This window comes from Chrysemys picta, chromosome 1 (genome assembly GCF_011386835.1).
Source record: "Chrysemys picta bellii isolate R12L10 chromosome 1, ASM1138683v2, whole genome shotgun sequence".
Taxonomy (NCBI): domain Eukaryota; kingdom Metazoa; phylum Chordata; order Testudines; family Emydidae; genus Chrysemys; species Chrysemys picta.
Window position 1 is genome coordinate 91,235,982 of NC_088791.1, and position 24,863 is coordinate 91,260,844.

Here is a 24,863-nt window from a genome sequence, read left to right on the forward strand (position 1 = left end):
CACCAGCCCTTTTTTATCTTGATCACCCTGCCTCTGTTTGTAAACAAAATACTCTCTCCCTGCCACAGGGGCACCTCTCCTCTGCACTAATGCTGTGTTGTAGTTAAGAGCTCCACCTGGGAGCACAACTCAGGGAGGGAGGGAGTCCCCCTGCCCCACTAAATGGTGCCCCTGCCCTTCCTTTCTGATATAGAGCTCACCCTTAATACTTAAATAGTCATTGCGCTAGAGAGAGAGGTTGACTATATATATAGTGCAGTGATTCAGGCACTCACCTCAGATACGGGAGACCCAACTTCAAGGCCCTGGTCTGATGAGTATTTATACAAAATGGAAAACCTTCAATGGGAGAGATTAAGCAAAACCCACTCCATGGTACCCCCTGTCCCAGTGGTTATGGTACTCATCTAGGAGACCTTATTTCAAGTCCTCTGAGGCAGTGTAGAGATTTGAACCTGGGTCTTCTACATCCTAAGTGAATGCTGTAACCACTGGGTTATTGGGTATAAGAGCGCCTCCTCCTCCAGCTGTGTTTTATGTGGGGCCCGACCCAGTAAAAAATGCTCTAAGGCAGCCTCTGAGTACCTCCAGGATTGGGCCCCACAGGCAAGAGAGCCGGGGAATGCCTAGTTTGTGAATCCTGCTAGGGCTTAAACATGAGTTGCTTTTCACTTGCAATGCTGGAATGCCTGACTTCATGGGGTCTTTGGGTGGCTGTGAAGACCCCCTACAGGACAGACATATATACAGCAACACGCTCTAAAAATCTGATTGGACATTTATTTTTAACACAAATCACCATGGGCTAGAACCGGTGCGGGAAAAAGATGTTACTGAATTGAATGGTTTCAGAGTAGCAGCCGTGTTAGTCTGTATCCGCAAAAAGAAGAACAGGAGTATTTGTGGCACCTTAGAGACTAACAAATTTATTAGAGCATAAGCTTTCGTGGACTACAGCCCACTGAATTGAATGTGTAACATATGTAGTACACAAGTGCCCCAGACACGTGGCTGCAGCCTGTCTGCTTGACACCAGTGGATTGCATGCTCATGGATCTAGCTGGAAGGAAAATCCTGTCTTGTGAGTGTCTGTCCTAATTACCACTTGCTTGCTGGATAAACCACTTCATTATGGGTTAGTGTCTACACAAGGAATGTAGATCGCGTGGGGATAGCTTCCCAGGCAGCATGATTTCACATCTTATTCTACCACACTAGGAAGCTATCCCCCACGCGAACTACATTTCTGCATAGGCATTACTTACCATCACTGCTACATTTATGGTTTACTCTCTTGCTTAAAAACATGGAGAAAAATATGCTCATTGGTCCTATTCTTTACATGTATTCTCGGTGTCACATATATAATGCCTCCAAATTGCTGTACACAGAGAGCAGGAAGGTGGCAGAGATAGAACCAAGCCAGAGACCTGTATAGACATGAGATTTGTTAAGCAGACATAAGATTTTAATCCTAACCACATCAAACATCAGCAGTTCAAAGGTAGGATACCAAAGAATCAGATGCCACAATGCACATTACACCAATCCTCACATGCCACCCGTTAGTGAATTATTATACATACATTATTTAGGGGGGATTCCTGTCAAACTCTGTGCACCTCTGCCAGTTGGCATCAGGAGGTGCCTTTCTCCCTCATGTTATATCATGGGTTCTCAAACTGGGGGTCGGGACCCCTCAAGGGGTCACGAGGTTATTATGGGGGGGTCGTGAGTTGTCAGTCTGCACCCCAAATCCCGCTTTGCCTCCAGCATTTATAATGGTGTTAAATATATTTAAAAAGTGTTTTTAATTTATAAGGGGGGGTGGCACTCAGAGGCTTTTTATGTGAAAGGAGTCACCAGTACAAAAGTTTGAGAACCACTGTGTTACATACCACAGATGCGGGAAATGGAGCTATGCCCTTTCCCTTTTGCAGGGGCTGGGCCACGCTTCCTTACCACTCCCCTGCGAGTTTGTATTGTCTAGGCAGAGGAGGCGCTACAGAGAAATTCTGGCCAAGCAGCTCCAAGCTGTGACATTATCAAAGGAGGGGCGGGTGTCTGAGAAATAGAGAGAGAGAAGGGGAATGGGTGGAGACAGAAATAGCAAAGAGTGAGAGAACAGGAGCAGGAGAAAGAGGCAGGGGTGAGAGTTAAAAACACGTGGGGGGGCAAAGGGGAGAACGATCATGGAGCTGCTCCTGTGGCTCTGGTCCCAGCTTCGATCCTGCGGGAACAACCTCCCAGCACTGGGCATAGCCCTCACAGTCTTCGCTCTGCTATTTGATTTCCTGAAGCGCAGGAAGAGCTGGAGTCGCTACCCACCAGGGCCGACCTCGCTGCCTTTCATTGGGACCATGCTGCAGATCGATTTCCACAACCCGCACCGCTCCTTTACCCAGGTCAGTGCCAGAGGGGCTGGAGAGCACAGCTGAGGTGACCAGATAGCAAGTGTGAAAAACTGGGACGGGGTGGGGGGTAATTGGCGTCTATATAAGACAAAACCCTGGATATCAGAACTGTCCCTATAAAATCGGGACATCTGGTCACCCTAAGCACAGCGTGCTGGGGAACAGAGCTGGTGCGGGCAGGTGGTTCCTTAATCCAGCAGGTGTGGGCTGGAGGGGTTATTTTACATGCTGGGGCATGTCAGTAGCAGTCAGTCCACTAGGGGAGGAGGGGCTCTAACGCTCTCTGATTACAGCAGAACCTCAAAGATAGGAACAGCAGAGTGGTGGACTTACCGGTCAACCGGACACCCTCTGGAACCGGAAGTCCTCAATAAATCAGGCAGGCAGCAGCGCAGAACAACAACAAAAAATACCCCCCCCCCCCAATACCGTACTGCCTGGGGCTCAGGGCTTCAGCCAAGGGGGTTGAGGCCACAGCCGCAGGGTGGGAGAATCAGGACTGGGGGGACTCGGGGCTTCTGACCCTCGGGAGTAGCAGGGTTCAGAGCTTTAGGGGCGGGAGGGATGGGGCTCCTAGCTTCAGCCCCGGGTAGGGCGCCGGGGCTCAGGGCTTTAGCTAGCAGGGGAGCACCCCAGCACTCCCACTGTAGCTAAAGTCCCAAGTCCTGGCGCCGCTCGCTGAAACTGGGAACGGAGCCGAGGGGAGCCCCGGCACCCCCGCGGGCCAGGGCAGGAGCAGAGACGCTGGCTGAAGCCCCTCCCCCTCGGTCTAAAGCCCGGAGCCCTGGCGCTCCTGCTGGGCAGAAGCCCTGAGCGCTCCGCCCCGGGCCAGAAGCTTCCGACTCTCCCGCCCCCACCCACCCTGGGGGTGCAGCCCCAATCCTCCCGCCCCCACCCGCTGAGGTCCCTAACCTCCTCTTCAGAGTTACAGACGGACACCTGAGGTGTCCCTAACTGCGAGGTTCTCCTGTATCTGCTGTGGCTTTGCTCTGGCTCTAGAACCCAGAAGGCAACATTCCACTCCCAAGCCCAGTAGAATTCTCTGCACATGTTGTGATAGCGCTGGAGGAGAGTGACACTCTCTCTCTCGCTCTCTCTCTTTACCTTCGCCCTGTAATTTCAGTTGGAGACATTGTAGTGTGCTGGGATGTTGCACAATATTAGCACCGTTAAACAGCTGCTGCATTCCACCTCAGAGATGGCTGCACTTCAGTGGTGGGTGAACTGGTCCTTTTATGTACCATTTATAGCCTCTGGGATGAAAAGGGCTAGTGAAGGATTTATTGTATATGAAAATTCATTTGTCTCTGCTCAGATCCATTAATTCAAAAGTTTCTCTGGTTTGGGGATGTGGATGCATAGAGACAGCTTCCTTGTAGAAATGATAAAGAGTCTCAGCAAAAGTGAACAAAACCATAATCTCCAGGATATGCTTTTATGTAATCTCCAGGAAACTTTAGGATGTGCTTGCTGGCTGTGTCTGCCCTAACAAGAGCACATACAACCCCTACAGGGTTAGTTCTTTCAAGTGAATGCTTTTTCCTGTCTGGGAAACTATTGATGTAGCTGTGACGGGTTAGATCACACAACCCCCCTTGGGAGCTGCCACCTGATCTGCCAAGACTACCTCTGATCCTGCTTTCCTGCCCTGTCAGTTTAGGACTTCAGTGCCCTGACTGGTTTGAGCCAGACTTGCTAGCCTGCTGCAAACCCAGACCCAGGTCTGAATCATGTCCCCTAACAACTATAGGCTTAGCTGATTTCAGGTAACAGACGTGTTCTTATCTTTAACACTCAGATGCCCAACTCCCAATTGGGTCTAAACCCAAATAAATCCATTTTACCCTGTATAAATCATAAACTCCTTCAGAGACCCTTTTCCAGTCCCCCCAATACATCACTTTCAAGTGGCAGGCCCCCGGCCTTCACTTCACTCTGGTGTGGGACAATGTTCCCTCTAATTTTTCCCATCCATGGGAATGAATTTTGTTATGTGCACCAACATGGAGGTGATGTGTGGCAGAGGTGGGGCCGAAGGGTTCGGAGTGTGAAAGGGGGCTTAGGGCTGGGGTGCAGGGGGTGAGGGCTCTGACTGGGGAGGTGGGCTCTGGGATGGAGCCGGGGATGAGGGGTTCAGGGTGTGGGAGGGGGCTCAGGGCTGGGGCAGTGGGTTGAGGTGTGGGGTGCTGAGGGCTCCAGCTGGGGCTGGGGATAAGGTGTTTGGGGTGCAGGCTGCCCCAGAGCTGCAGTGGGGAGAAAGGACTCCCCCCAGTCTTCTGGCCCCAGTCCTGGATCTGCTGTGGCAGGGAGGGGAGAAACGCCTCTCCCCGCCCCAGCCCCTGGGCTGGCGGAGTCCTCCCTGCCGCAGCCCCGGAGCTGGGAGGGTGTGATGGGTTGGATCACAGACACCCTCTTGGGAGCTGCCACTCAATGTACCAAGACTACTTCTATCCCTGTTTTCCCTGCCAGCTCAGGACTCCAGCACCCTGTCTTGCTGAGCCAGACACTCCCGTCTGCTCCAACACAGACCCAGGGTCTGAACCACGTGCCCCAAAGCTGCAGGTTTACCTCAAAACAGCTCACAGAAGTGTGCTTGTCTTTAGCACTCAGATGCCCAACTCCCAGTGGGGTCTAAACCCAAATAAATCCGTTTTACCCTGCATAAGTAAACTCATAAATTGTTTGCTCTCTATAACACTGATAGAGAGATATGCACAGTTGTTTGCTCCCCCAGGTATTAATACATACTCTGAGTTAATTAATAAGTAAAAAGTGATTTTATTAAATACAGAAAGTAGGATTTAAGTGGTTCCAAGTAGTACCAGACAGAACAAAGTAAGTCACCAAGCAAAATAAAATAAAACATGCAAATCTAGGTCTAATCAAACCGAATACAGATAATCTCACCCTCAGAGATGCTTCAATAATTTTTTTCCTCAGACTGGACACCTTCCAGGCCTGGGCACAATTCTTTCCCCTGGTACAGCTCTTGTTCCAGCTCAGGTGGTAGCTAGGGGATTCCTCATGATGGCTCTCCTCTTTGTTCTGTTCCACCCATTTATATATCTTTTGCATAAGGCAGGAATCCTTTGTCCCTCTGGATCCCCCCCCCCCCCAAATGGAAAAGCACTACGTTAAAGATGGATACCAGTTTAGGTGACATGATCACATGTCACTGTAAGACCCCAAGCCTTCATTTCTCCCAGCCTGACTCACAGGAAGGCTTGCCTGCAAACAGAGCCGTCCACAGTCAATTGTCCTGGTTGATGGTAGCCATCAAGTTTCCAAACCACCATTAATGGCCCACACTTTGCATAATTACAATAGGCCCTCAGAGTTATATTTCATATTTCTCGTTTCAGATATAAGAGTGATACATTTATACAAATAGGATGACCACACTCAGTAGATTATAAGCTTTGTAATGATACCTTAGAAGAGACCTTTTGCATGAAGCATATCAAATCATACAGAGTGCAACATCACAGTAGCTTGTGGCAACTAAATCATATTATATTTTGTGATTATAGTTGCCAAACTCCAGAGGCCCCTTTTCTAGGCTGGTACCTTTCAACACTCCAGTCACAGGGAAACTGGGTCTGGTTCTTGTTTTCACCATGCAGTAGAAAGAGCTTTTGAGTTTCCAGATCAAATCGGATGATGACAATGCTAACAACACTTTTGACCTGCTTTTAACTCCACATTTTTAGTAACAACATATTATTCCCTTTTCTCTCCCTATTTCCATTTCACACAATTTGGTTTTGCTTTTTTGCATTTCTGACAGAACGGAAATGAAAACTGTTCCTTTTACTTACAGAATCATAGAAATCAAAGATAGAAATGGTCTATTCTTATCCACCCCTCTACCTTCTAGTGGTATGCCCCTGAGGGCTTTATCCAGTTTTAATGACCAGCAATGCGGCTTTCATCACTTCCCCAAAGAAACTTCCCCAGACTGATACACCTCTCGCTGAGGATTTGTTTCTTGATGTCCAGAGTAAATTTTCCTTTATTTAGACTCATTCCATTACTCCTTCATCCAACCCTAAACAATTTCCCTCCATCCTTTGCATTTGCACCTTTCAAAGACTTGCTGGCAGCAATCAGTCTCCCACCTTAGATATTTGACCAGTCTATATATTTAGATCATTTTATCTTTCCTCATGAATCAGCCCATCCAGCTGTCTAATCTCTTTTGTGGCTTTTCTCTGAATTCTCCCCATTTTAATCAGTATCTTTCTGGTAATGAGGTGAATGCCTGGAATGCTAGGCACTGTTACAGATGCAGGTTTGCATGGGCGGCAGGTATAATAGGCCAGGAAAGGCAAAAACCTCCCCTGGTGCAGCCACTGCCGACCCTGCCACTGGACACCTGGGCTGTGGTGGCCTCACCTCTTCCCCTCCCTGCTAGGAATGGGCTTCTGCGGGAAGTTTTTGCTACTTTATTATGAGCCATGCAGGTTCCTGGGTAGCTGAGGAGGCGGTATCTGCTACTCAGCGTCCCGAGTCCCTTGGACTCCCCAGAGATATTACTGATGAACCCGGGAAGCGGAGTAGCAGATACCGCCCTTCTCAGCCGCCCGGGAACCTGCATGGCGCATATAAAAGCTCGGCATTCTTCGCCTGGCTGCTCCTCTCCAGCACTCTCCACCCCCTCTCTGGAGGTCCACACTGCCACTCACCTGTTCCTCCTCTCATCGCTGCTTGGCCACCCCCCTGCTCGCCACCCCCGCCACCACTCGCTGGTCCCTCTCCCCCCTCCCCCGCTTGACCCACACATAGCGAGGGGCAGCAGGGGGGCTGACCAGGAAGGGGAGGAGAGATGCATGCAGCGAGCAGCGAGGGGGAAAAGCAGGGGAGGGTGGGGGAGGAAGGACCAGTGAGCAGCGGCGGGGTGGGGGGACGAGCAGGAAGGGGGAAGGATAGGAGGGTTGCACTTGGTGAGCAGGGATGGGGCTGAGTGGTTGGGGAGGAGGGATGACAGCGGGGAGGGCCGAGCAGGAAAAGGGGGAGGACGAGCAAGGGAGGTGGTGGAGCGGGGTTGGAGTGTGGATGGGGCAGTGGGCGGAAAAGGTGGGATGGGGAGCTAGCCTCCGGCCAGTCTAACATTTCTGTCTGGCCCGCCAGGCTCTTTGGCTGCCCCCTCAAGAGCTCCGGGCCACTAAAACTCCCACAGCGCAGCGGAGTGCTCAGGCAGGCAGCCTGCCTGCCATGGCCCCACACTGCTCCCAGAAATGGCCGGTGGTTTCTGGCATGTCTCTGTGCGCCGCTGGCGGGGGGGGGGGTGAGGCGGCTCTGCGCGCTGCCCCCACCGCCAGCACCATCCTCACAGCTCCCATTGGCTGGAAACCAACCAATGGGAGCTGCGGGGGTGGTGCTTGCAGGCACAGGCAGCACACGGAGACCCGCTGACCCTTCCCCCCAAGGAGCGCACAGAGACATGCCAGCAGCAGCCGGCTGCAGTCGCTTCCAGGAGCGGTATGGGGCCACGGCATGCAGGTGGCCTGCCTGAGCCCTTCTGGGCGCCGCCTGCTGGGAGTCGCCTGTTGTAAGCACCTCTCGGCCAGACCCTGCCCCTCGCACCCCCCTCCCACACCCCAACCCCCTGCCCCAGCCCGGAGCCCCCTCCTGCACCAAAACTCCCTCCCAGGGCCCACACCCCTCACCCTCTCCTGCACTCCAACGCTCCCTCCCAGACCCCACACCAACTCTATAAATATAGTAGAAATGTGCGGCCCGTGATGACTTACCAAAATTCCTGGAGTGTCCCCCTTGCGAAAATTATTGCCCACCCCTGGCTTAGAGGAAAGCTACTGTAGACAAGCAGGAACATAATACATCGTTTTTTGTGTTTTTCATGTACACATAAAACAAGTACTTGTGGTTTTTTTGTCCCTGAATTCTTGGCCCAGAAGGGCATTTTCTCCCACATGTGTGTACAATCCTCAAGAAATCCCACAAATAATAGGTGAAAAAAGGTTAAATTTGGGGTTTAAACTATTTGAGAATTGCTTTAAACTGTTCTGCTTTGCGCTCTGCAATGCCTGTCTGTCACCAGGGTACAGTGGCCCTGGTCCTCCCTTACATCAGGCACATTTTGTGCTCGTGGAGTCAGAGGCAACGTGTATGGGGGGTAGGGTGACCAGATGTCCCAATTTTATAGCGACAGTCCTGATTTTTGGGTCTTTTTCTTATATAGGCTCCTATTACCCCCCACCCCATCCCAGTTTTTCACATTTGCTGTCTGGTCACCCTAATGGGGGGTTAAGTGCCCCCCCCAGATTAGCCTGCCAGGGGCAGGGAGGGAGAGGGACTCTGTCCTCTCCTGTGTCTCTCCCCCGGCACGTTCGGCGCTTTCCCTGGCAGCTGGGCAGGGAGCAGGATGGAGCCACTGCTGCCTCAGAGAGCCTCCCAGCCTGCTCCATGTCCCTACCCTTCCTCTTCCCTCTACTCCGCCCTCTCGGTAGCTCCTCTCCCTCCTCCTCCTCTTCCCCTGAGGTTCAGCCCCCTGGCCAGGCTAGAAGCCAGAACCTGGCGGTAGTAAGAGCCACCCAGGGAGCCCGGGTGCGGGGCTGGAGTGCCCAAGAGCAGCCCCCAGCCTGTCCCATCAGCCCCCCGGGCCATGCCACCCAGGGCTGATGGAGGGTCCAGGACTCCCTAAGGTGGTCTAGGCTCCCTGGATTGTGGCCCGGCTCCAGCTTCCAGCCTGACCAGGGGACAGGGCATCAGGGAGAAGAGGAAGAGCCGGGGTGGGGCCACTGAGAAGCGGCTGGTGCTGCAGGCAGAGGCTGCGCTTTGTGGCTGGGGAGCTGATGATTTCTGCCTGTGCCACTCCGCGCCTGCCGGGGGTTGCAGTTGGGTGTGTGTGTGTGGGGGGGGAATGCAGCCAGGGGTGAAAGTAATTTACAGGACTTACCAGTACTGCTGGAGTCCTGTGCGGGGCGTGGTCTCAACCGGAAGAGGCAGGGCCTCTCAAGATTTAAAGGCCCTGGGGCACCGGCTGTGGCTGGGAGCCCCAGGGCCTTTAAATCAACCCAGGGGTCCCAGCTGCAGAGGTGGCTGGGAGCCCCTGGGGCTCAAGGGCAAATTAAAGGGCCTGGGGCTCCCCGCAGCGGCGGGAGCTCTGAGCCCTTTAAATCCCGGCCCCAGCCCGGGCGCCGAGCTTCTGGCAGGATTTAAAGGACTCTGGGCTCCCCGCAGTGGCGGGAGCTCCGAGCCTGGCCCCAGCCCGGGAGCCAAGCTGCGGGCGGGATTTAAAGGGCTTTGGGCTCCCTGCAGTGGCGGGGAGCCCAGAGTCCTTTAAATCCCCGCCGCGGAAGCCGGTTCGGTCCGGCACGGCATACTGGCTCTTGCCGGTACGCCAGACCGGATCGGACCGGCTTACTTTCACTTCTGAATGCAGCCCTCTGCCCCCAAAATTATGCCCATGTTAAAAAGTGGGCAGGCCTGGCCCTCCCAATTTTAAAACTGGGGGGCCATGGCTCCCTGCCCCCTCCCCTTCACCCCCTTGTTCCGGCACCCCTGCTCTTGGATCACTATAACAGGCTTACCATGGAGTCACAGACAGTCCCCCTCTCCAGTCTATCTTGCCACCCAGACAAACTGGACTTAGTGATAAATGGTCACCAAAAATCACACCACATTCAGGTTGCTCCCAGTCCCAAGAGACCAGTCACTTACCCCAGATCAGTTGGTACCCTAGATCTTACACCAAAGACAACACCTGTAGCCAATCCTGTAATAAATGATCAAAGGTTTGTTAACTAGGAAAAAGAAATAACAGAGTTATTTGCAGGTTCAAGCAAGCAAACGTCTACACACAAATGAGTTCTCATCTAAAACCTAAGAGTGACCGAGTTGCAGTGATCTGTCTATTCAAAGCGTCTTTCAGGGCGGACCCAGCAGGCAGCCCTGGGGAACTCTCGCCGTGTCAGAGTTCAGACAGCCAAACAGATGGAAAATTTTCCTGTGACTTTGTTTTATTTCCTTCATTCAGCTTCCAAGTCCACAGGACAGGCTTCCTTGCACATGGCATTTCCAAGGTGGGATAGGCCCATTAGCCAATCCTTTGTTTGCAATATTCCTTGATGACCCAGCTGATTTTAATAGTCCTTCTGGATGGGGTGGGAGAGAATTCCTGTGCCTGCGTTCACAAGTTCAGAGCCAGGGACAGCTCTATGTATTTTGCCGCCCCAAGCACGGCAGTCAGGCGGCTTTTGGCAGCGTGCCTGCGGGAGGTCCCTGGTCCCGCGGCTTCGGCTTACTCGCCGCCGAATTGCTGCCAAAACCGCAGGACTAGCAGACCTCCCGCAGGCTCATCGCCGAAGGCTCCCTGACTGCCGCCCCCCCAGCGATGGGCAGGCCGCCCCCCGTGGCTTGCTGCCCCAGGGATGCGCTTGGTGTGCTGGTGCCTGGAGCCGCCCTTGTTTAGAGCAGACATTTGCAAAGTTATAAAGCAAAACTTACATATTTTCTTATGGCGCGGAACACAGACATTGCAAGTGAGATTAATGCCTGCAGCAACTTACAAGCATTTCATAGTCTAAACACTAAATACATTCTTGTAAGACTAATACCTATTTTTAGCAAACTAACATATAGGTGAACTGGTGGGTCTCCAGCAATGAGTTTGTTAGTTCTCAGTGCCTGCAGCCTAGGCAAGAGCTTGCACCTCGTTTGCCAGCATCACAGGAAATGCCCCCCAATCCCTTATGTCAGTAATTTTTATTTTGTATGTATCTGTAGCTAGCACTGCTATACCCTCTGTGATAATATCAGATTTCATAAACTAAGCAAGGTTGGGCCTGGTCAGTATTAGAATGGGATATCTCCTAGGCAAAGCCATGTGCTGCAGGAAGTGTTGTAGAAGGCTCTCTGTGTCAGTGGTTAAACCAGTGCCACACCATGGTTTAAAGGAACAATGTACGCTTGGGTCTGTTATATTTGAAGACACCAAAAGAGGTCCTGACCGCCGGTAGTCGTTAAAGACCCCGTGACATTTTCACAAGATCCCTGGCCAAATTTCAACTTGGTTAGTTATGTTCTCCTGACATAAACTCTTTCCGCAGCTTCAGCTGACAATGGTGGTATTCTTCACTCCTTGTGTAACTGGCTGTGTAGTGCTGCTGTGAGTTGTTCCACTCCAGAGGTGGCTGCACATCAGTGATTAGCTAACAAGCCCAATAGAGTGCTCTGAGATCCTTCGAAGTTAGAGAGCGAACAGAAATGCAAGATGATATTTTCCAGGCTTGCTTTCCAGCAAATTGAAGTGTCATCTGGCTTCCAACAATATATTTTTCCTTTTTCTTTTTTTGGCAGCTGAGTAAAAAATATGGAAATGTCTTTAGTCTTCAGAACTGCTGGAGTAATATGATAGTAGTGAATGGATTCAAAGCAATAAAGGAAGCATTGGTCCAGAAATCAGAGGACTTTGCTGACCGACCGTACTTTCCTATACATGAGCACTTGGGTTATGGAGAGAACTCCGAAGGCAAGTACCTTGGAAACTACCATAGTTTTCTGGCAGTGTTGCAGGGGGACTGGCTTTATCATTTGAGCTCCTGGAGAGGTTAAAGGGGACTTAAGGAGTCAGGGTCGGCTCCAGGCACCAGCGTAGCAAGCTGGTGCTTGGGGTGGCACATGGAAGGGGGCAGCACGTCCGGCTCTTTGGCGGCAATTCGGCGGCGGGTCCCTCGGTCCCTCTTGCGGGAAGGACCTGCCGCCGAATTGCAGCTGAAGAATGAAGCGGCGGAGGTCGAGTTGCGGCGGAAGTGCCGCAGATCGCGATTGCGGGGTTTTTTTTTGGTTTTTTTTGGCTGCTTGGGGCGGCAAAAACCCTGGAGCCGGCCCTGTAAGGAGTGAACTGCCTCCCTTTCTTGTCCCTCTGCTGATGTCGCTTTTGCTGGAGTCTGCCCCTGACACTACCTCTCATGAGGAGGAAGTCAGGTTAGATGAAAATGGGGACTCTCCTTCCCAACTGCAGCGCTGCAACAACTACTAAGATGTGGCCAGTCTGAAATGTTCAGTAGAATGTACATGCTAATCAATACCGATTGGCTGCCATTGTCAGAACGGGCAGATTCCTATCCCTCACCACATGTATTTACCTTTCTCGGCTTGTAAAAAAAATAACCTCCTTCTGAGGAACCTCCAGGACCCAAGAGTGAAAGTGGGGGAGGGTAGAAATAAATGCAACCTAAAAGGGAGGCTTGTTGGGCTGGAATAATCTCGGGTTATCCCAAAGCACTTTCATAACAAAGATTAGAGCTGGAAAAATATCTGTAGAGCCACATATTCTCAACCTCGCCCTGGCCCATACTCTTGCCAATGCAGGGATGCTCCCTATAGTATGTTCTCCAGTGCTTTGTCCAATCCAATTTTAAATGACTTGTGATGGGGCATCCATTAATTCCTTTGAGAGACTATTGAGTAGTTTAGTAGATCTAATAATTGGGAAATGTTTTCTCACATCCAACCTGAAGCTCACTCCCTCACAGTATAGCATGGCTTAGCTCCATTGACTACATCAGGTTATACCAGCTGCGGATCTGACCCTGAATTTCATCCCATTACTCCTAGCTATATCTTGGACCTCCCTGAATAATCCCTCTCCTTCTGCACTATGAAGGATGCAAAAATAGCTCCCATTAGTTGCCATTTGGTGAAGCTATACTTAGTTCCTTTTATCCTTCCTCACAAACCAGTCCCACCAGGTCAGCCCTATTTTGTTGCTGTCCAGTGAATTTTGCATGGTGTGCTCCCAGAGGTTATTATGTCTCTTGTTTATTAATACTTTCCAGGGGTGGTGCTTGCAAGATATGGTCATGCCTGGAAGGTGCAAAGGAGATTTGCACTCTCCACCTTGAAGAACTTTGGGATGGGAAAGAAATCCCTGGAGCAGCGTATGACTGAGGAAGCTGGATTTCTATGCTCTGCGTTCTGTTCTAAACAAGGTTTGTAGCATCAAGGGAGATGGGGCAGGAGATCAGTGTAACTCCCATAGATAAGGAAATGAAAGGATAAAATGACTGATTATGAAGGAAGGAATAATAACACAGTATCTCACATTTTTACATAATGCCTTATAGCCAGAAGGATACTAAAGTGCTTTGGAGACCAGACACATAGTGATCATTCATCCAGCACTATCATGAAGCCACCTCTGGGGTTGAACCTGACAGCTATTTTAACATGACAGTTTGTGATGGGAAGTAAAAACAAACAAACAAAACCCAACATCTCCAATTGAATGTGTAAGGGGAATTTTAGGGTGGTAGAATGTAATTACCTCAGCTGGAATTTGGTGAAGGCATCAACACGTAACACATTTCCAAAACATGCCATGAAGTCTTTAAGGACATCACTTTTATGCCTCAACTTAAAAACATCTGTAGCAGCATAGTAACATCTGTCTTTACACAGGAACCATGGGTTCAGTACTGAGGCAAAGAGATGAGTACCACTCACTGAATCTGGAGCACAAACCTGAAATTCTTAAGTTTTCCATGGTGCTCTTTCTTCCATGTATTTACCAGGCCCAACCCTGTTAGTATGGACATCTTTAACTTCCCCAGGTTACATGAGCATGGACTTTAAACTGGTTTGTTCCATAAGCAGTCTTGAAATGTTAGAGGTTCTTGCTCAGTGTGTTCCATGCAGCGAGGGGCAGGCTACAATGATGTTGTGACTCCTAATGTCTTTGGTTGGTCCTGTATGTTTTTCAGGTCGTCCTTTTGATCCACATTTTCTTATAAACAACGCAGTTAGCAATGTGATCTGCTCCCTCGTCTATGGTGAGCGCTTTGACTATGACAATAAGGAATTTCAGAGGATGCTGCATTTGTTTGAACAGGCCTTGAACGAAGAAGCTGGATTCCTGCCCCAGGTAACTCAGCACCTATGATTTGGTCGGTAAGAAGCTGCCATTTGATTGATCAGTAAGATTGTAGTTTAGTGATTCTTTTCTGGGAGCCATAGGGTGTGGTTTTCTCTCTCTCTCTCACTGTATTATCTTAGCTCCTTCTCGTAGTACCTTGGCTGCTGCGCATCCCTGGAGTGTCACAGAGCGTCTTCCGATCCCAAAAGGAGATCCTGAACTTCATAGATGAGCTTGTGAAGGAGCACAGGATGACCTGGAATCCTACCCAAAAGAGAGACTTCACTGATGCTTTTCTACAAGAGCTAGAGAAGGTAGGAGAGGAAAGGCAGGTGTAGATCTCTTTGACTCTATGAATATATTAGTGATGGGAACACTCCCTATTAGCTTCCCTTGTCCCTTGTTGTAAAGTTTACAAGTAAAATCTTATTGCTAATAGAACTGCTATGAACAGCTCCCTGTTCTATTTCTTCTGGTTTTCCCTTATCTAGTGAGTCTAATGAGTTCATGCTCAGAAATCAGCTGAAGAATAGGCTGATACTTGGAATTTTAATATGTGCCCAGTGCCCAGTGAAGTCAAAGGTGAGACTTCTATGCAGTGCCGTAACAAGGGGGAGGCGAGTGAGGCACTTGCCTCGGGTACACAAGGTGTGTGGGGGGGGGGAGGACGACACAGAAAGCGGTGGAGAGAAAAAAAAAAGCTGCTGGCACGGAGATATTTAAAACCGGGGTGATCTCCCGCGGCCCCACCTGCAGCCCACCCGCGCCGCCCACGAGTGTCCCCCGACCCCGACTTGCTTCCCTAGGGTTACCATTCGTCCGGATTCCCCCGGACATGTCCGGTTTTTTAAGCTAAAAATAGCGTCCGGGGGGAATTTGTAAATGTCCGGACTTCCCCCCCATGCAGAGCACACACGGCTAACAGTGCTGCTGGCCGGTGTCACTTACTTGGGGCTCCGACACTCAGCCAGAGAGGGCTCCTCCTCCTCCCTCCCTCCCTCCCTGCATCGCAGATCGGCTCCGGCAGTCTGGAGCTCCTCCCCCGCTGCTGCCCAGCGGCTCAGGCAGTTCCTGAACAAGTTCACCGAGACATTAGGTGAAGAAAGGCCAACAACAAGGGGGTGGGAGAAGGGGCAGGGAGGTTTTGGAAGGGGCAGTCAAGAGACGGGGGGGGGTCGGGAGTTCGGGGGGGGCTTTCTGGGGGAGGGTGGATAAGGTTTTGGGCAGTCAGGGTACAGGTAGGGGGTAGGGTCCTGGGGGGCAATTGGGGGGGGTCTTAGGAGGGGGCAGTTAGGGGACAAGGAACAGGGAGGCTTAGGTAGGGGCTGGGGTTCTGGAGGGCAGTTAGGAGCAGGGGTCCCAGGAGGGGGCAGTCAGGGGACAAGGGGGGGGTTGGGAGTTCTGGGGGGGGGCTGTCAGGGGACAGGAGTGGGGAGAGGGATCGGAGCAGTCACGGGACAGGGAGCAGAGGGGTTTAGATGGGTCGGGAGTTCTGGGGAGGGCTGTCAGGGGGTGGGGAGTGGTTGGATGGGGCGTGGGAGTCCCAGGGGTCTGTCTGGGGGTGGGGGTGTGGATAAGGGTTGGGGCAGTCAGGGTACAGGTAGGGGGTAGAGTCCTAGGGGGCCAGTTAGGTGGGAGGAGGGTCTCAGGAGGGGGCAGTCAGGGGACAAGAGGCAGGGAGGCTTAGGTAGGGGGTGGAGTCCTGGGGGCAGTTAGGGGCAGGGGTCCCAGGAGGGGGCAGTCAGGGGACAAGGAGCGGGGGGAGGGTTAGGGGTTCTGAGGGGGGGAAGTGGGAGGGGCAGGGGCGGGGCTAGGGCAGGACAGGGGCGGGGCTCCTCCCGTCCTCTTTTTTGCTTGCTGGATTATGGTAACCCTATGCTTCCCCCCTTCTTCCCAGCCTGGAGCAGAGCAGCTCCATGCTAACTCCCTGCAGCAACTGCTGCCACAGGGTCCTAATGCCCCCCAGCTCACAGCCAGGGCAGACTGACTGTGAGCCTGCCCTTCCCCCTCAGACCCATTCATTTTCCAATGGGACCCTCCACCAGCACAGTTCCCCCCCCCACACACACACACAGTCACCGCTCCTGCCCCATGCTGGGCAAGGAGGCAGCCCCATCCCTCACCCCCAGTGAAGCTACAGTCAGGAGCAACAGCAGGGGAGAAGGCGCACGCAGCACTCCCCGGCACCCACCACGGGGGAGGTGAGGGAGATTTCTGGACCTGAGAGAGGCCCTAGGAGCACATGCAGTGACAGTTGTGGGGGTGAGTGTGCTGCTGGGGGTGGGGGTGGGAAAGGTGGGCTCCTCCCCCAGAGTTTGCTGCTGCCGGCAAGGAAAGGGCTGGGGGAGTCCTCTCTGGCCCCTATCCCAGAGCACCCTGCCTCCACCCCAAACACATCCCCTGCTCTGCCCCACCCCAGAGCCCACACCCCCAGCCAGAGCCCTCACCCCCCCTGCACCCCTACCCTCTGTCTGAGCCCCCCCAGCACCCCAAACACCTTATCCCCAGTCCCAGCCAAAGCCCTCACCCCCCGGACCCCAACCCTCTGCCCCAGCCCTGAGCCCCTCCCACACCCCAAACCTCCCATTCCCAGCCCCAAACAAAGCCCTCACCCCTACTCTCGCCGTGAGCCCCTCCCACACTGCAAACCCCTCATCTGCAGCCACAACCCACTGCCCTCACCCCTGCACCCCATCCCTCTGCACCCCTCCCATCCCCAAACTCCCTCCCAGCAGGGCCGGCTCTAGGATTTTTGCCGCCCCAAGCCAAAAAAATTTTGGCTGCCCCCTGGCCCAGCCCTGGGCTCCTCGCTGCACCCCCCTGCCGCCCTAGCCCTGGGCTCTCCCCCCCCGACCCACACCCCCCTGCCGCCCCAGCCCTGGGCTCTCACCCCTCCACCCGCACCCTCCTACCGCCCCAGCCCTGGGCTCCCTCCTATCCCCCCACCACTGCCCCCCACCTGCACCCTTCTTCCTCCGCAGCCCTGGGTCACTGGTAACTTGCTCCCAGGGCAGGTCATTCAGCAGGAATTTTGGATGTGCACAGAACACAGACAGGATTGGTTCCCATAAGGTTACAGAACTGCAGTAAAGTGGAACAATTTTCAGCTTGTGTGATTGGAGGATATCTGGATGCGTATTATAAGACTGTCCTACATAAATGAGGAAAAGTTGAGGTGCCTTTATTATTCTTTTGTTCCACTCTTTCTTTCTATGGGGAATTTGCCAATGCAATATCACTGTCTTCCTTTTAAACAAACAAACAAACAAAAAGCAATGGCTATTGAAAATAGCAATTCCAGTCCTAATAACCACTGGGAAGCATTTCTTGCTCAATTTTATCCTATTTTTTCTACAGCAAGTTACAGTGGATCAGTATATTTGATTTGGGAGAAATGAATTAACAACTGCCCAAACTGAGCTTGAGCACTCCTGAATTTTGAGGTGTTCAAATCTGTAAGGCAGGTGCTGGAGGGGGCTGTGGCTCCGCAGGGGAGCCCGGCAGCATGTATGCAGCAGCGTGTCTGGCGCTGCGTGAAGCCAGACACATTGGTCTGATTGGCACGGTAAGGGAGCTGGGGGGTTGGAGAAGGGGTAGGGGGTTCCATGGGGGCAGTCAAGGGACAGGGAGCAGGGGGGGTTGGATGGGGCGGAGGTTCGGGGGGGGGCAGTCAGGGGCAGGGAGAAGGGGGGATTAGATGGGTCGGGGGTTAGACGGGTCAGGGGTTCGGGGGGGCAGTCAGGGGACAGGCAGTAGTTGGATAGGCATGGGAGTCCCAGGGGTTTGTCAGGGGACAGGTAGGGGGTGGGATCCTAGGGGGGAAGTTGGGGGGGTCTCAGGAGGGGGCAGTTGGGGACAAGGAGAAGGGAGGCTTAGATAGGGGGTGGGGTCCCGGGAGGGGGCAATCAGGGGATAAGGACCAGTGGAGCTTAGATAGGGGGTGGGGTCCTGGGGGGCAGTTGGGGCAGGGGTCCTGGGGGAGGGTGATCAGGGGACAAGGAGCAGCGGCGCTTAGATAGGGGGTGGGGTCCCGGGAGGGGGCAATCAGGGGACAAGGATCAGTGGGGCTTAGGGGGTGAGGTCCCAGGAAGGGGCAATCAGGGGACAAGGACCAGTGGGGCCTAGATAGGGGGTGGGATCCTGGGGGGCAGTTGGGGCAGGGGTCCCAGGAGAGGGTGTTCAGGGGACAGGGGGGTTGGATGGGTTGGGGTTTCTGTGTGGGGCAGTCGGAGGGATTGGATGGTGGCAGGGTGGGGCTACCCTCCCTCCCCATGAAGTGTCCTATTTTTTGAATGTTAAAATATGGTATCCCTACTCACAGTGCAGCTCTCCATTCATAGCAGGCTGCAGCATGAGGTCTCAGCTTCCTCACTCCCTCCCCCTCTTTCCTGTTGGTAGTGACCAAGGGAATGATGGGAAATGTAGTTCTTTCCCTGCTCCAGGGCTGGCTCTATAGGCAGGGAGCTAACCAAGGAACTACAGCTCCCAGGGCCCCCTGTTGGTTCTCAGCTCCCATGCTGGATCCCTGCCGTCCCTGCAAATGGGCTGCCCCAAGCACGTGCTTGCTTTGCTGGTGCCTAGAGCCGCCCCTGCCTCCTAGAGCCTGCACCCCAATCTCCTGTCCCAGCCTCGGGCCTGCACCCCAAACCTCCTCACTCACCCAAACTCCCTCCCAGAGCCTTGGGCGGGTGGGGGGGGGTGGAGTTTGGGCGGGGGTGGATTCTGGGCACCACTAAAATTTCTAAAAAGAAGAACAGGAGGACTTGTGGCACCTTAGAGACTCTAAGGTCTCTAAGTCTCTTAGTCTCTAAGGTGCCACAAGTCCTCCTGTTCTTCTTTTTGCGGATACAGACTAACACGGCTGCTACTCTGAAACTTCTAAAATTTCTACAAACCTGCCATCCCTGATCCTGCCCTGCAAACCTGAACTCCCAGCATTCTCAGGACACATGCTGATCCCTAGTGGCCACTGCTGATATCCAGCACCTCCCTCCTCTCTTAACCTGTGAGTCCCTTTCTGGATTGGAACTAGGGCCGTCCTCAGCCATAGGCAGAATAGGTAGTCGCGTAGGGCACCGCTCTTCCTGGGACACCACACACTCTGCCGGACAGACGGGAAGCAGTGGAGCATGTAAGAGCTGCGCTGGGTCCTAGAGAGAGCCGTATGCCTGCAGCACTGTCTGAGGGAGGGGATTGGCTGCTGGGGTCTCTGGGAAGGGGTGGGGGAAGGAACTCACCTGTGATGACTCATGCATCCGAAGAAGTGAGGTTTTTAATCACAAAAGCTTATGCCCAAATAAATCTGTTTGTCTTTAAGGTGCCACCAGACTCCTTGTTTTTGTAGATACAGACTAACACGGCTACCCCCTGATACTTGTCACCTGTGATTGTGACTCTCTCCCCTGGCGTGAGGTGAGGCAGACTGGGTGGCTCTGGCAGTATCCTTTGTTGCCCCCCCTCCCCCACGGAGCACCCCTCTCTCCCTCCGGCAGGACTGGGTTGGGTGAGGTGCTAGGGGAAGAGGGGGCGGGGCGTTGCGTGCTGAGGAATGAAAGTGAAACTAGCTCACTTCCTCGGCAGCTAGCCAGGGCTGGAATGTCACACACAGTTGGCTGGACTGGGGAAAGGGTGACCAGATGTCCCACTTTTATAGGGACAGTCCCAATTTTGTTTGTTTTTTCTTATACAGGCTCTTAACCCTCCACCCCCTGTCCTGATTTTTCACACTTGCAGTCTGGTCACCCTAGGTCGGGGGTAATTGGTGCCTCTATAAGACAAAGCCCCAAATATCGTGACTGGCCCTATAAAATCAGGACATCTGGTCACCCTAGCTGGGGAGCGTGTTTCTCCCCCGGGCTGGCAGCGATCCATCTCATCCAGGGGGAACTGCGCAGGGCAGGATGAGCTGCTGTGGCTCCGTGGGTGCCCCGTCCCTGAGATCAGATGCTGTGCTAACTTCGCCATGGTCTGTTGGGCTGGCGATGGTGCCCATTGGCGTGTGATTGGACCTGAGGGCTTGCTGCTGCTGTTGCCACTCTGCACCCCAAGTGGTGGATTTTGGGGTTCTGCAGTTTTCCACCGATCTCCTCCTCTACTGCAGCTGTTGGACCAGCAGGCTGGGGGTGAGCCAAGCATGGAAGCAGTACTGTGTTGCCATTTAGATTGTCATTTAACAACTTTGTTTGCCAAAAATGCTTGCTAACAACCCTGAATCCAATTTCAATATATATATAAAAAAAAACAATATCTTAGCGAAAAACAGAAAATTAAGTTGTTGACAATTATTTGTGACAGGTTTGGTATGGGGCAGGGAGTGGGCCAGTTTTCCTCAGAGAAACACAAAATGTTGACTGGCTTTCCTATAGCTCTGTTACTGCTGAATAGAGCCCTCCAACAACTGTAATGCGTATCTCCTTACTAGTGTCTAGAGTGACCATATGTTGTACTAAGATTCTTTTGCTTTTTTTCCCAGTGAGTCAGTATAGCTTTTGCCAGCCCAGAGTTGGGCAGCCAATGTCTTACGTTTTCACAAGGTTTTGTCCAACTTTCATAAATAAATACATGGTTAATATGAGTTAAAAAGGCCAGGGACACTTCCTTTGTGTAGAATCTGTGCAGCAGATCATGCTAGAGCTGAGAAAATGTCAGTTTTTGATGGAACTTTAGAGGCAGTGATTTATCATGTATTTCTGGCAGTGCCCCAAATGTGCTGCTATTGCTCACGTCTTTCCAAAGAAAAATAAGGCACAATAGGATTTCTGTAACATTTCTGTGCTACCTTAATCTAGATAAAAAGAACAGGAGTACTTGTGTCACCTAAGAGACTAACAAATTTATTAGAGCATAAGCTTTCGTGGGCTACTGCCCACTTCTTCGGATGCATATAGAGTGGAACATATATTGAGGGGATATATATACACACATACAGAGAGCATGAACAGGTGGGAGTTGTCTTACCAACTCTGAGAGGCCAATTAAGTAAGAGAAATTTTTTTTTGAAGTGATAATCAAGCTAGCCCAGTACAGACCGTTTGATAAGAAGTGTGAGAATACTTACAAGGGGAGATAGATTCAATGTTTGTAATGGCTCAGCCATTCCCAGTCCTTATTCAATCCTGAGTTGATTGTATCTAGTTTGCATATCAAGATGATTCTGAACTGACTTCATTCTGGTCACTTTGTGCTTTACCTAGGAGTAAAACTAGGGTTATATTTTCCCACTGCTTGGAAACCCAGCTTATTAAACTGGATAATGCCATTGATCTATTTACAGTATAAGGTTGATATAGAGTTGTAACTAACATTAAGACTGATGCCCACTATACATTTAAAACTAAAAATTGGCGTTGTAAAAATGATGTGGGTTTCCAACTCTACCGTGTCTCAGTCAGGGCAGAGCACCTTGTGAGGTGTCTTCACACTAGCTCAAGGTCACAGACTCACGGCTATATTATATTATATTATATTATATTATATTATTTGCATCATTCTGTCAATAAATCAGAATTTTTTCTATAGCGCTACTTCTTTAGTGCTAGTCCACCAGCATTACAGTGTGCTTAATTAAGTTAAACTGTTTTTAATAAAGTGCATGTGGCAAGTTTTCCAATACTGTAAGCTTATGTTTGTGTCACTAAGAGCAAGTCAGGCATAGGGGCACCAGTTTAATAATCCCGCCTAGGGCACCATAAATCCTAAGGACAGCCCTGATTGGAACTGGACTGGAACCAAAGACCATCTTGGAAGCAACATTACCAGCCCAAGCAGTCAAAAATAATGAGTTAGACCTCCCAAAAACACAGGCTCTACTGCCGCCACTTCATTCATTCTTCGGTGGCAATTCGGCGGCAGGCCCTTCCCTCCAAGAGGGACTGAGGGACCCGCCGCGGAATTGCCGCCAAAGAGCCGGCCCTGCGGGAGGGCGCAATTTTATATTCTTGCCTCGGGCACAAAAATACCTAGTTACGGCTCTGCTTCCATGGACTCTAGTGGGTGCTGTACCTGGGTCCTTAGCTCTCTTGGCCATGGAACAGCCCTGACATAAAGCGACCATGTACAGTTTAGAGACACTTTTTAATCATTTTGGCAAAGGTCACAGTGAAGACTTCCTTCATCCTTCCAAGTCACAGCTTCGTTCAAAGGCAGGCTGCTGGGAATTCCTCTCTGGATCTGTTTTTATATCTTTCTAGAACAGCTGGTTGCAAAACTGAAACAATGAAACATGGAAACGTGTCACTTTTGACAAAATTTCATTTAGAAAAAATAAATATGAAACATTTTGATAGGCTTGAAACATTCTTTTTTGAGGTTGTCAGAACAGCAATTTCAATTTTTCATTTAGAAATTACTTCATTTAATTTTTTATGGTTTGTTTTATTTTTATATTAATTTTATTTATAGTATTTTTAAAATTTTGATTAACCTGAAACCCTTTTTGAAAAACTTTCATTTTGTGGGAAATTTCTAAATTTCAACTTCTTGTTCTGATTCGTAAACAAAGAAAATTACATTTTCATTGGCTCTTAAATAGCATATTAGTTATTGCCCATGTTAAGTCTACATCCAAATTTACAGAATTGCTCTGAGAAAATCTAGATAAGAAACCCTTACAAAACAGACGTATAAAATCCACCGCATTACAAAAGATAGCCAGACTACTTCCTGCTGTGATTCTGTCATATCTCGTATGCTAAGCAAGGTGGCCCTGAAGAATACTTGGTGGGGAGACCTGTCTTGTAGAAAATGAGATTGTTGGTTCAGTGTTGTAGCACTGAGGTCCTGATCTCATAGACGATAACAGGGCAGGAATAAGGACTGTCGAATTATTATTCACTGGTACATATATGAACTTTTGGAATCCTGATGTTAATTTGTTGGCTGGCATGTTGGCTGCACCCTGCTCGCTATTACATGGAATTCCTGACCTGATCGAGTGTGAGTGCTCACACTAACCTCTTGTAGTTGCAGAGGCACAAATCTCTAAAACTGACTGGAGACCCTCCTTTAACTATGGTGGTAAGACTGTGGGCAGAGTTTCCAGCGTGTATGCTGAGTGTACTGAGCAGCATCAGCCAGTGAGACTCTGCCATGCCTGGGGACTCCTCCTCCACCACCACAAGCTCTTTCAGGTGCCTTTGGCAGTGGTGCTGGAATTAGGGGGTAATAACAAACACCAGATACAGGTTTTCCATCATCAGCACCCCCACTATAAAAATTGTTCCTGCACCCCGGGACTTTGGTGGGTCAGAAAATGCAGCTGAAGTGTCCACGAGCGCCTCACGGAAACTTTGCCTGACACAGGCGGGACAGTGCAAGCAAGAAACGTTCTTGAAAAGGGGCCTCTTCCATGTTGCTCAGCACGCAGTGTTAGCAGGCGGGTCAAACTTCCTGTAACGGGCAGGGTGGGCAGTAAAGCTTTCCCACAGTCAAACGCTAGAGCGGCCACATTCTGGGAGGGTGCTAGGGAGTCTGGGATATGGTTGGTTTGACTTGGGTCTGTCTGCTACGGTGTGGATGCCAGAACCCCAGGTTAATGCCTGGGCTAGAAAATTCTTAATGTAGGGTTGACACTCCACATAGACTTCTGCAGGGGTAGTCAGTTTTTTGTCAAGGTTCAAATTTCTTGGTCAAGGTATAGACAAGGTCCAGACTGCAGAGAAAATTAAAAACAACAGCAATAATAATTAATAAGTAAATAAAAAGATTTCAGGGTCTGTTCAAAAGCATCTACCAGTCCAGATTTGGCCTGCGGTCTACCTATTGACTACCCAGTGTAGATGCTCAAGCCCATGGTTCTCTAACCCAGGGTCAGCTGAGTCAAGTGCCACTAACCCTGGGCTTATATTGCAGTGTAGACATACCCTGTGTTTTTAGAGCAGAAGGTCCTGAGCTTTATTCCGGATGAAGTTCATGATGTGTGGGATAAATTATTACCTTGAAATGTATGCGACCAAGGAGTCATTACAGCGTGTGGTGTCATATGCACGTGTTTTGCTGCACTCTGCAAACAATTCAACCTTTCAGTCTGAGAATATGAATTACCACTATCTACCCGTCTGCTCCTCTCTCCCCAACAAAATTCCAAGGTCAAATCACGCTCTCTTTTGTTCCCTTCAGGCTAAAGAGCATGCGGGGAGCAGTTTCAATGAGAACAACCTTCGTATGGTAACAATTGACTTGTTTACGGCTGGCACTGAGACCACCTCCACCACCCTGCGCTGGGCATTGCTGTACATGCTTCTCCATCCTGACATCCAGTGTAAGCAAGAGGACTGGTGGAGATGGGACCGGTTCTCCCAACCCTGCATCTTCCACTGAGAACTTCTTAGCATCTGCTATCATCTTTGTGTTCTGGGCATATGAAGCTGCCGTAGCAGCAGTCACAGCTGTGATTGGGGAAATAATTCCACTGGAAAACTCTCTGAGTGGGAGAGCAAAGATCTGTGGCAAGGGAGAAGGGAGAGAGCAAGCTCCTGTTAAAGATTTCAGTGTCAGAGGGAGCGCTCACCATTTTTCTTCATGACAAGTGCACTTTGAGACCCTCATAGCTACTTGGTAACTCTTCCTTCTCT

The 24,863-nt window shown here is 51.1% G+C and overlaps 1 protein-coding gene and 1 long non-coding RNA gene across 3 annotated transcripts in view; one reads left to right on the forward strand and one right to left on the reverse strand.

The window, feature by feature from the left end:
- Positions 1 to 3,248, reverse strand: part of LOC122173359 (uncharacterized) — an 86,429-nt gene extending 83,181 nt beyond the window's left edge. The window contains exon 1 of one of the 2 annotated variants that reach the window (XR_010595151.1): positions 2,748 to 3,248. This is a non-coding gene — a long non-coding RNA (uncharacterized LOC122173359). The remainder of the gene's footprint in view (positions 1 to 2,747) is intronic. The other variant, XR_006173833.2, reaches the window with a different exon arrangement.
- Positions 2,022 to 24,863, forward strand: part of LOC101933422 (cytochrome P450 2D14-like) — a 29,593-nt gene continuing 6,751 nt past the window's right edge. The window contains exons 1-6 of the mRNA XM_005293043.4: positions 2,022 to 2,405; positions 11,736 to 11,907; positions 13,217 to 13,369; positions 14,141 to 14,301; positions 14,433 to 14,606; positions 24,409 to 24,550. Coding sequence (XP_005293100.1) covers positions 2,193 to 2,405; positions 11,736 to 11,907; positions 13,217 to 13,369; positions 14,141 to 14,301; positions 14,433 to 14,606; positions 24,409 to 24,550 — 1,015 coding nt within the window. The 5' untranslated portion in view covers positions 2,022 to 2,192. The remainder of the gene's footprint in view (positions 2,406 to 11,735; positions 11,908 to 13,216; positions 13,370 to 14,140; positions 14,302 to 14,432; positions 14,607 to 24,408; positions 24,551 to 24,863) is intronic.